General features: G+C 41.2%; 2 protein-coding genes across 4 annotated transcripts in view; both read left to right on the top strand.

Annotated features, from left to right (window-relative positions):
• Positions 1 to 1,630: 1,630 nt before the first annotated feature.
• LOC131942602 (leucine-rich repeat-containing G-protein coupled receptor 4-like) lies at positions 1,631 to 9,023 on the top strand. 2 transcript variants are annotated; one of them, XM_059302488.1, is made up of 2 exons: positions 1,631 to 1,675; positions 8,436 to 9,023. In XM_059302488.1, exon 2 carries the CDS (start codon positions 8,449 to 8,451, stop codon positions 8,926 to 8,928), a length of 480 nt encoding a protein of 159 aa, XP_059158471.1. In that variant the 5' UTR covers positions 1,631 to 1,675; positions 8,436 to 8,448; the 3' UTR covers positions 8,929 to 9,023. The 2 variants fall into 2 exon arrangements, with proteins under 2 accessions (XP_059158471.1, XP_059158470.1); XM_059302487.1 differs by lacking the exon at positions 1,631 to 1,675 and adding an exon at positions 5,879 to 5,979.
• Positions 9,024 to 9,281: 258 nt separating this feature from the next.
• LOC131942601 (leucine-rich repeat and immunoglobulin-like domain-containing nogo receptor-interacting protein 1) overlaps positions 9,282 to 11,056 on the top strand; it is an 11,341-nt gene continuing 9,566 nt past the window's right edge. For both annotated transcript variants that reach the window (XM_059302485.1, XM_059302486.1), the window contains exon 1: positions 9,282 to 10,755. In XM_059302485.1, coding sequence (XP_059158468.1) covers positions 9,303 to 10,755 — 1,453 coding nt within the window. In that variant the 5' untranslated portion in view covers positions 9,282 to 9,302. The remainder of the gene's footprint in view (positions 10,756 to 11,056) is intronic.

The following is an 11,056-nucleotide window of genomic DNA, read 5'->3' on the forward strand; positions in this document are numbered from 1 at the left end:
TAGTTACATTAAGGGTGGTAGTTACAGTAGGGGTGGTAGTTACATTAGGGGTGGTAGTTACATTAAGGGTGGTAGTTACAGTAGGGGTGGTAGTTACAGTAGGGGTGGTAGTTACATTAAGGGTGGTAGTTACAGTAGGGGTGGTAGTTACAGTAGGGGTGGTAGTTACAATAGGGGTGGTAGTTACATTAAGGGTGGTAGTTACATTAGGGGTGGTAGTTACATTAAGGGTGGTAGTTACAGTAGGGGTGGTAGTTACATTAAGGGTGGTAGTTACAGTAGGGGTGGTAGTTACAGTAGGGGTGGTAGTTTCAATAGGGGTGGTAGTTACATTAAGGGTGGTAGTTACATTAGGGGTGGTAGTTACATTAAGGGTGGTAGTTACAGTAGGGGTGGTAGTTACATTAAGGGTGGTAGTTACAGTAGGGGTGGTAGTTACAGTAGGGGTGGTAGTTACAATAGGGGTGGTAGTTACATTAAGGGTGGTAGTTACAGTAGGGGTGGTAGTTACAGTAGGGGTGGTAGTTACAGTAGGGGTGGTAGTTACATTAAGGGTGGTAGTTACAGTAGGGGTGGTAGTTACAGTAGGGGTGGGAGTTACAGTAGGGGTGGTAGTTACAGTAGGGGTGGATGTTGCTGTAGGGGTGGTAGTGACAGTAGGGGTGGTAGTTACAGTAGGGGTGGGAGTTGCTGTAGGGGTGGTAGTGACAGTAGGGGTGGTAGTTACATTAAGGGTGGTAGTTACAGTAGGGGTGGTAGTTACAGTAGGGGTGGTAGTTACAATAGGGGTGGTAGTTACATTAAGGGTGGTAGTTACAGTAGGGGTGGTAGTTACAGTAGGGGTGGTAGTTACAGTAGGGGTGGTAGTTACATTAAGGGTGGTAGTTACAGTAGGGGTGGTAGTTACAGTAGGGGTGGGAGTTACAGTAGGGGTGGTAGTTACAGTAGGGGTGGATGTTGCTGTAGGGGTGGTAGTGACAGTAGGGGTGGTAGTTACAGTAGGGGTGGGAGTTGCTGTAGGGGTGGTAGTGACAGTAGGGGTGGTAGTTACAGTAGGGGTGGTAGTTACGGTAGGGGTGGTAGTTACAGTAGGGGTGGTAGTTACAATAGGGGTGGTAGTTACAGTAGGGGTGGTAGTTACAGTAGGGGTGGTAGTTACAGTAGGGGTGGTAGTTACAGTAGGGGTGGTAGTTACAGTAGGGGTGGTAGTTACAGTAGGGGTTGTAGTTGCAGTAGGGTCGGTAGATACAGAGGGGTGATAGTTATAGTAGGGGTGGTAGTTACAGTAGGGGTGGTAGTTACAGTAGGGGTGGGAGTTACAGTAGATGTGGTAGTTACAGTAGGGGTGGTAGTTACAGTAGGGGTGGGAGCAGATAAAGGCAGAAACCCGCGGTCGACAATAAATAAATAAACAAATGGTAGAGTACCCGCCAGTCTCGAGCAAAGGTAACCAATAAAACATAGGTCCTTTAGGTCCTATAGGTCCTATAGGTCCTACTCTCTATAGTGTTCACAGTGGGCGGGAACATGCGACAACAGCCAATTAAAATGGCGTAACGAACCGGATGAAGCAGACGACTTTCTATAAATACACAAATAAACAAGCCTACAAGGTTCATACCAGATGATACACCTGAACGCCTACATACGATTGATCATAGCTATACCAAGACAGGTAACACGCTTTTTTTTTATTTTTAACTGCCCACATATGTTATTAGGAAACACTCTCGCAGAGCTGCTAATTAAAAATCGGCATTTCCTAACTTTTTAAACACATACACTATGTTAATTTTAAAAGAGCGAGGTGTGAAGTGTCATCATTCAAATTTTGTAAGAGCACAATAAGTGGTCGTTTATTTTAGTATCATGGTATTAGAAGAGCCAATTTTTTTTTCTGAGTGTTTGATAGTTATGGTTGTTTCGTGTGACTAAGATAGTTTTCTCTAAGTTACGGTCAGTGCCGGCGCCAGGTTATTTAGCACCCTAGACAAAACTTATTAAAACACCCCCTTTCACACAAATTAATTACTTAAACATATGTATAAGAAAACAATTAACTAAAAGTGACATATCAACTTATTATCAATTGCATACACGTTATAAGTAGACATCAAAATCACATTTTACTAGCCTCCTTCGTCTCAAAAGTTTGTACTAATTCCTTTAATTCCAGTTTGCAAGCGTAATCACATTTTATTGAAATTGTTGCTAAGTGCACGAGTCTACTTTGTCCTTTACGACCAGTGTTTCTTCCAGACTTTTTTCTCCGGGGGGGGGGGGGGGGCACTTGAAATCTTCGGGGGGGGGGGGGCGGTAAACTTTCTTCGGGGGGGCGGACACTGTTAAAAGTATATATTTTCTATATAAATTATATAAATTTCATTTCGTTCGGGGGGGGGGGGGGGGCGGTAAAATTTTTTCGAGATGCCTGGAAGAAACTCTGTTTACGACATAGCCCCCCACTCTCCCCCCTTAGAAAATTTTAAGTGCTCTCCCCCCTCCCGGGAGAAAAAAGTCTGGAAAAAACCACTTAAAAAGTTCTTGTAGTGTTGGGCTCTGTGCAGTCCTCCCAAGGTGAGTTCCAGAACGGAACTTACCTGTTTTAAGCTTGACTGTCTTTAGTTATAATTGTAAAATGTCTATATTGTGTGATTATTTAAAGATTTTTTGGTTTTGAAAAATAAAAGTTTATAAATGATATAGATTCTAGCCTAAAATTGCTATATATGAATCCTTTAGGAGAGGGTGAAAAATATGAAAAGACCATTAATTAGATGTTTAAAATACGACAAAGACTGTATGTCTACTAACATTAAGTATTGCAATCTATAACGGCTACTGATGTATTTGTTTTTCAACTTTATAATGCTAAAAAAACCAACCAATTTTGTTTAGAACTTAAGCTCTATATAATTGTTACAATAGCAAATAATAACTTAAGGTTGGGGGTCGTCCATAAATGACGTCACACTCGTAGGGGGGAGGGAGGTCCGTAATTTTGTGACAGTGTGTGATGGGGGGGGGGGGGGGGTTCAGATTGTGCGACGTCACACTTTTGCATTATAAAAATGCAATGTTAGAAAAAGAATTTTAGACGTTATTTCGCGTTTTAGAAAACCTTTTTTATAAATTGATTAAAATACTCTATTTTGACAGGGTTTAGACAAGATTTTGGAAAAATATCGATATTAAAAAAAAAATTCAACTGCAATTTTGAGGGGGGTTGTACGCTGAGGTGTGACGTCATTTTAGGGGGGGGGGGGGGGTCTGGCTTTTTGTGACGATGTGTGTAAGCGGTCAACCTAAGGTGCAGGAAATTGAAATATAAGTAGAGTTTAGCAATGAATTATCTCCCATTTGAAAATCCAAATACCAAAATTTTATTCAAGGGAAATAACTTTCACAAGAATAGCTCAATTGACAAAGTGTAACTAAGACATGCTTGAAAAACACAATAAAACGCTCTAAATTTCATTACGTAATATTTATAACAAATGTTTTATATTAGCTTTGAAACCGTGTCAAAAACAATATATTTTACTTATTGAATACTTAAATGTAGGTTTTGTTTGTGAGTCTAAAACCGGTAGCTTTAGTATAACATACTTCAATTTAACTTTGATGCCATACATTTTATCGCGGTGTGTACATCTTATACATCCAGAAATTTTGGATCCCCTAAATAAAGGGACGCTTTCAAAAAATCAAACACCGGTAACTGTTTTGGATATTGCTAAAATTATTGATTAGATATAAAAATAATTGAAATTTGAAAAAAAAACCCCCTAAGTTGACGGTCAGTTATAAATTCTATCCCGTTTAATGTTATATATTAAAACCTTAAGAGTGGCAATACAGATTCCTAAAAACTAAAGATTTTTCAACCAGAGAACGACTACCATTCCTTGTAGTGTGTTCCGTACTGAATTGAAATCATCTAACTTACGATAAACTCGACTACTCGATATACTCTACTACACTCACAACACATATCAAACTTCGATACCTAAACATAACTAGACTCGATGCTCCAGAACTACGACACCAACTCGTTTACTTCACCAAGCTCTACTAACGATAGGCCTACTCCCAATCAAACAACGATTTCACTGGACCTACTACTACACTTTAACAGTCAATATAATTCGATACCTTAATACCACAAAAATCAATACTCCCGAACTCCAGAACTACGATACTTCATCACCTGAATTATCATTTCTCTATTACCAATCAGATTCCACTAGACCTACAACTACACAACAGCCAAATAAAAAATACGACACTTTAGCACTTAGATACTTTATACCTACGAAACCATAACAGCAACAGCCTTCCGCCGTTACTCCCAAATCTAAACGATTCAACAAAACTTACCAAACAAGTAGGCTATAATACTTTGAACACCCCATCATTACAAAACTCTATACACCAGGACATATTTCTAATTCAAAGTCAGAGAAAACGAGACTTACAAGCCCTATTAAAATGTTCGAAATTTAAATTACGAACTTATTTAAATTTAATAGTTTTTTTAAAATCAGTTAGGTGACACCAAATTAAAAAGACAAAGTGACTAGTAAAAAGAGCCCGACCATTCGAAATTAGGGAGGCGGGGTTGCATTTTCACTATCGCGACTAAATATAGGCCTATATAGTTATATAGACCTAATTTTGGGGTGGGGTGCACAATTGATAGTTCGTCCTGGGTGCCAAAATAGATCGCTATACCTTTATAAAAGTTATTAATTATTAGGTACTTTTTGATAATAGCGATTAAACCTTTTGCGCCCCCATGGGATGGCGCCCTAGGCGACCGCTTAGTTTGCCTTTTAGATGGCGCCCGCCCTGGTTATGATCGTATTGAATGGCTGACTAAGTTATGGTCGTTTTGTCTAACTAAGTTATGATCGTTTTTTCTAAGTTATGGTCGTTTTGTCTAACTAAGTTATGATCGTTTTGTCTAAGTTATGGTCGTTTTGTCTAACTAAGTTGTGATCGTTTTGTCTAAGTTATGGTCGTTTTGTCTAACTAAGTTATTATGGTTTTGTCTAAGTTATGATCGTTTTGTCTAACTAAGTTATGATCGTTTTGTCTAAGTTATGGTCGTTTTATCTGACTAAGTTATGGTCGTTTTGTCTGACTAAGTTTTGATAGTTTTGTCTAAGTTATGGTCGTTTTGTCTAAGTTATGGTCGTTTTGTCTGACTAAGTTATGGTCGTTTTGTCTGACTAAGTTATGGTCGTTTTGTCTGACTAAGTTATGATCGTTTTGTCTAAGTTATGGTCGTTTTGTCTGACTAAGTTATGATCGTTTTGTCTGACTAAGTTATGATCGTTTTGTCTAAGTTATGGTCGTTTTGTCTGACTAAGTTATGATCGTTTTGTCTGACTAAGTTATGATCGTTTCGTCTAAGTTATGGTCGTTTTGTCTAAGTTATGGTCGTTTTGTCTAAGTTATGGTCGTTTTGTCTAACTAAGTTATGACCGTATTGTTTGACTAAGTTCTGGTCGTTTGGCCTGACTATGTTACTATCATTATTTTGTTTGACTAGACATATGGACAGTTCTGCCTATACTTCCCACACAGCTGTGTCGTGTAACATACACACATAAACATAGACTATACCTGTGTCGCTAGTCAGCCTTGAACAGGTATCCTGTGCTGCCTATAAATAGACATGTAATGTAGTCCTGGTGTCTGTGATATGGTGTTTACACTTGCGACATGTATACTATATATGCCTAGAAAAAAATCACCATAATAAATTTTATCAGAACACGTATAGGGTTGGGGGTGGGGGGACTGACTCGCAAATCACGAAGTATTTTTTTCTAGACATGTATGATACACATGTATGATATACATGTCGCAAGTGTAAACGCGGTGTTAGGTCGTAAAATGTCGTAGGTAGACAAGGCTTAGATGTCTGAAAATATTGAAAGGCTAGGATCGAGTTACAGCGTGTCTATGGTGGTGAGTTTGATCTAGCTGTACCGTTTGTTGTGTGGGTCTAGCTGTACCGTTTGTTGTGTGGGTCTAGCTGTACCGTTTGTTGTGTGGGTCTAGCTGTACCGTTTGTTGTGTGGGTCTAGCTGTACCGTTTGTTGTGTGGGTCTAGCTGTACCGTTTGTTGTGTGGGTCTAGCTGTACCGTTTGTTGTGTGGGTCTAGCTGTACCGTTTGTTGTGTGGGTCTGGCTGTACCGTTTGTTGTGTGGGTCTGGCTGTACCGTTTGGTGTGTGGGTCTAGCTGTACCGTTTGTTGTGTGGGTCTGGCTGTACCGTTTGTTGTGTGGGTCTGGCTGTACCGTTTGTTGTGTGGGTCTGGCTGTACCGTTTGTTGTGTGGGTCTGGCTGTACCGTTTGTTGTGTGGGTCTAGCTGTACCGTTTGTTGTGTGGGTCTGGCTGTACCGTTTGTTGTGTGGGTCTAGCTGTACCGTTTGTTGTGTGGGTCTAGCTGTACCGTTTGTTGTGTGGGTTTAGCTGTACCGTTTGTTGTGTGGGTCTAGCTGTACCGTTTGTTGTGTGGGTCTAGCTGTACCGTTTGTTGTGTGGGTCTAGCTGTACCGTTTGTTGTGTGGGTCTAGCTGTACCGTTTGTTGTGTGGGTCTAGCTGTACCGTTTGTTGTGTGGGTCTGGCTGTACCGTTTGTTGTGTGGGTCTGGCTGTACCGTTTGGTGTGTGGGTCTAGCTGTACCGTTTGTTGTGTGGGTCTGGCTGTACCGTTTGTTGTGTGGGTCTGGCTGTACCGTTTGTTGTGTGGGTCTAGCTGTACCGTTTGTTGTGTGGGTCTGGCTGTACCGTTTGTTGTGTGGGTCTAGCTGTACCGTTTGTTGTGTGGGTCTAGCTGTACCGTTTGTTGTGTGGGTCTAGCTGTACCGTTTGTTGTGTGGGTCTAGCTGTACCGTTTGTTGTGTGGGTCTAGCTGTACCGTTTGTTGTGTGGGTCTAGCTGTACCGTTTGTTGTGTGGGTCTAGCTGTACCGTTTGTTGTGTGGGTCTAGCTGTACCGTTTGTTGTGTGGGTCTAGCTGTACCGTTTGTTGTGTGGGTCTAGCTGTACCGTTTGTTGTGTGGGTCTAGCTGTACCGTTTGTTGTGTGGGTCTAGCTGTACCGTTTGTTGTGTGGGTCTAGCTGTACCGTTTGTTGTGTGGGTCTAGCTGTACCGTTTGTTGTGTGGGTCTAGCTGTACCGTTTGTTGTGTGGGTCTAGCTGTACCGTTTGTTATGTGGGTCTAGCTGTACCGTTTGTTATGTGGGTCTAGCTGTACCGTTTGTTGTGTGGGTCTAGCATGGGTAAACTCTTAAGGCGGCACTTGAAGGTTTCTAATAGTTTTACACGTTTTAAGTAGAGCTTCATTACATATTGACAAAATTTAGCTTATACCGAGTCATACGAAGCTTTGAGTGGTTTATTTTAAGAGCTTATAGTATAGAAGAAAATTAAACCATCCAAAAAGTAAATAACGTAAAACGAGATTTTAAAAAAATGCATTAAAAAGTTTTAATAACAAGATTTTATGCAACAATGCACTAAAAAGAAGAAAATCTATAATTTTCTTTAAATATAATAATGCACTACTCTTTAAATAACTAAAAAGAAAAGCGTGGAATTAAAAGATAATTAAATGTGTATAAGGAATAATGCATGTCTCATTACATTGTCATTATATCTTGACCTACATGTCAAGTTTGAAGAAAATCGCTTGGGTAGAAATGGGTGGTTTTTCAATCGCAGACTTCCACCCAAGGCGGAAGCGGACTAAAAAACCAGTTCAATAAAAGAGTGTAGTAATAAAAAAAAACTTAGTAAAAACAAACATTAAAATGCAATAAGATAAGAAAATTAACATTTAACTTATTTAGGCGAAGTAGTAAAAGTATTTGCCGCTCTAGAAAATACATTGAAGCCAAATATACCGAGACAACAAAATGCAAATATTATAAAGTGAACAATGCTGAGTTTTGTAGTCAGTTGGATTAACAACTCACTTGAGTTAAATATGGCGCTGGGCCAGAGGCGTAGCGACCCTTCCCGGCGCCCGGGGACAAACTTTCAATTTGGCGCCCCCCTCGGGATCAACCTTTCAATTTTCGATTTGCACCCCCCTCAAACTTTCGATTTGCACCCCCACCCTCGAACTTTTGATTTGCCCCCCCCACCCCCGTCATATATTTTTTATATATATAAAGCTAAAATGCAGGTAAAATTAGATTTTAATTTTTTTTCCAACCCATTTTGGCGCCCCCTAAGGTCGGCGCCCGGGGACATATATACCCCCCTGCCCCCCCTTTGCTACGCCTCTGCGCTGGGCAGCTCCAGTTGAGGAACTCTGAGTTATCGTGTTACACCCGACCTAGTGGCGTCGTTTTACACCAAGAAGCGTTTAAATAATATTTACAAAGTATTGAATGTAGTTTTAACATTTCAGACAACATCTCAAGATGGAGTTAGCCGCACCCCACAGCTTGTTCCGTGTTATGGTCATCTTCTCGCTGGGTCAGCTGGTCAACTCCCAGGACTGCGGTGCCGTGTTTCCACGGTGCCAGTGTTATGAAGGTCCGGTATTTGACTGCTCTAGCAGAGGACTGACCGCCCTGCCCAATCTGACCATGCCCTTCACGACCTTGATACAGGAGATGAGACTCAACAACAACAGCTTCACCACGTTGGGATCCGATGCTTTCCATGGACTCAGGATCAAAGGGATAGATTTAAGAGGAAACCCTATAGGCAGTGTCCATTCTAGTGCGTTTCAAGGGTTGGTTGTAGACTTGAAAATATTGTATTTGGATGGAGACAAAACATCAGTAGTACCAATAGATACCCTAAAGGCGCTAGTCAACTTGGAGGAACTTGTACTGAGGAACTATGGGATATTACATTTATTAAACACAGATAATTACTTTAGGGGTCATCCATAAATGACGTCACGCTTTTTTTGACGATTTTTACCTTCCCCCTCCCCTCCGTCACACGTCGTCTCAAAAAGTCAGACCCACCCCCCTAAAATGACGTCACACCTCAACCTACAACCCCCCTCAAAATTGCAGTTGAATTTTTTTAAAACATCGATATTTTTCCAAAATCTTGTCTAGACTATTACAATTTATTAAAACAGTTATCTAAAACGCGAAATAACGTCTAAAATTCGTTTTCTAACATTGCTTTTTTATAATGCAAAAATGTGACGTCGCAACATCTGAACCCCCCCCCCTCCCCCTCATCACACATCGTCACAAAATTACGGACCCCCCCTCCCCCCTACGAGTGTGACGTCATTTATGGATGACCCCTTATGTATTTTCCCAAATTAAAATACCTTACACTCGATAACTGGGGTCTAACATCTATTGATGACGACCCATTCCATGGGCCAACTGAGTTGTTAAATCTGGTTGTCAGCAACCAGAATATTGTAGGTCTCCCCGTTGACGCGCTCCACTCGACAGCTTTATCCAAATTAAAAAAGTTAACCTTCTCAAACTGTCACAATGTAGACACGGTTACTCAATCAGCATTTGCGAACCTTGCCGCCATACAGGAGATAGACTTAAGTTATAATTTTATACACACTTTAGATAACGATTGCTTTAAGGGCATTGGCGACACTCTGATCAAACTAAACCTGTTTGGTAATTCGCTGCTTCCGTCTAATAGTCCGACACTGGCAGGACTAAAAGGTTTAACTGTGCTCCAAGAGTTGGACATGTCGCACAATGAAAACCTTCAAACGCTTCCCAACTTGTCTCAGCTAGGTAACCAACAACCTCTCAAGTTGTACTTAAACAACAACAAAATTTTAAGTCTTGGCGCCAACAGTGTTGCAGCTATAGCTACCACACTACAGACTTTAAATCTTTCAATGAACCAAATTCAGTACATTGACGTGAATGCTTTTGCTGGGATAAAAACGCTTCGAGTTTTAGATCTTTGCAAACAAGACATAGGAACTCAAGAAATTTTAACCGTTCCACACTTAAACGAGTCGTCTTCTACATTAAAGGAGTTGTACCTGTCAGGTCAAGCGGTCAACCCGGACTCTCTGTGGTCGGCCATTACTGACCTCACACAGCTGACCGTTCTAAGCGTCTCAGCAACAAAACTCAGCACTATACCAAGCTTTGCATTGAAGAAACTGACCGCACTATCTCAACTGGACATTAGCTTTAACAAAATATCCTCACTGACTCCCGACATGCTCGTTGGTCCACGAAACTCGCTCAAAGTTTTAAACATAGCCGGCAACCCCATCACCACTCTGTCATCTTGTTTGTTCCATGGCTACACAAGTTTTCCACTGAGCATCGTTCTAGACTCGCCGCTACAGTGTAACTGCGCCATACTCTGGTTGTGGGAGCGACTCAAGAACAACACAATTGTAGTTCCAGCCTCGGCGAAATGTACAGACAACGTGCCGATCTCCGACAAAACTCTAGCTGAAATATGTCCAGGTCCGTATACAGATCCTGTGTGTACTGAAAACTATCTACCGCCCATCCTGACATTCTTAAGACTAGAGGCGAGCCAGAGAAACATTATTCTGCAATGGACGCTGTCGGACAAAAGAGACCTGGTCGACTACATGCTGCAGTTTGGGCCAGAGTCGGGTGATGTCACCGCACTAACCACTCCCGACAACCAGTCCTACGTCTTCACGAATCTCAAGCCAAACACTGCGTACCGCGTATGTGTGACTGCAAGATTTCTTCAGCGTTCATCTGTAGTTACATGTGATTCCGTCAGAACAGGTGATTAGTGAATTGCATTTTATTTTACGCTAAATTTTTCTACAATAGTAATAGGGCTGGTAAGTAGGTCACCAACCAGTTCTACCGCTCAATAAAACATGCATGAGCCAAAGAACTGTTTGGTGACCTACTTACCAGCCCTATAACTGTCAGAACTTTAACGTTACGTCATGTATACCGGTCTACCGTTGGATTTTTTTTAGATCTTATGGGCTTTAGCAGAAGACACCTTTTTTGCGTATGGCACCAAGCGGATCTTACTTAATATCGAATGCTAAAGCGCTTTTTTTTGTAATTTTTA

The sequence above is a fragment of the Physella acuta genome, unplaced genomic scaffold (assembly GCF_028476545.2).
Source record: "Physella acuta isolate Inbredline_101_S28 unplaced genomic scaffold, ASM2847654v3 ptg000413l, whole genome shotgun sequence".
In the NCBI taxonomy this organism is placed as follows: domain Eukaryota; kingdom Metazoa; phylum Mollusca; class Gastropoda; family Physidae; genus Physella; species Physella acuta.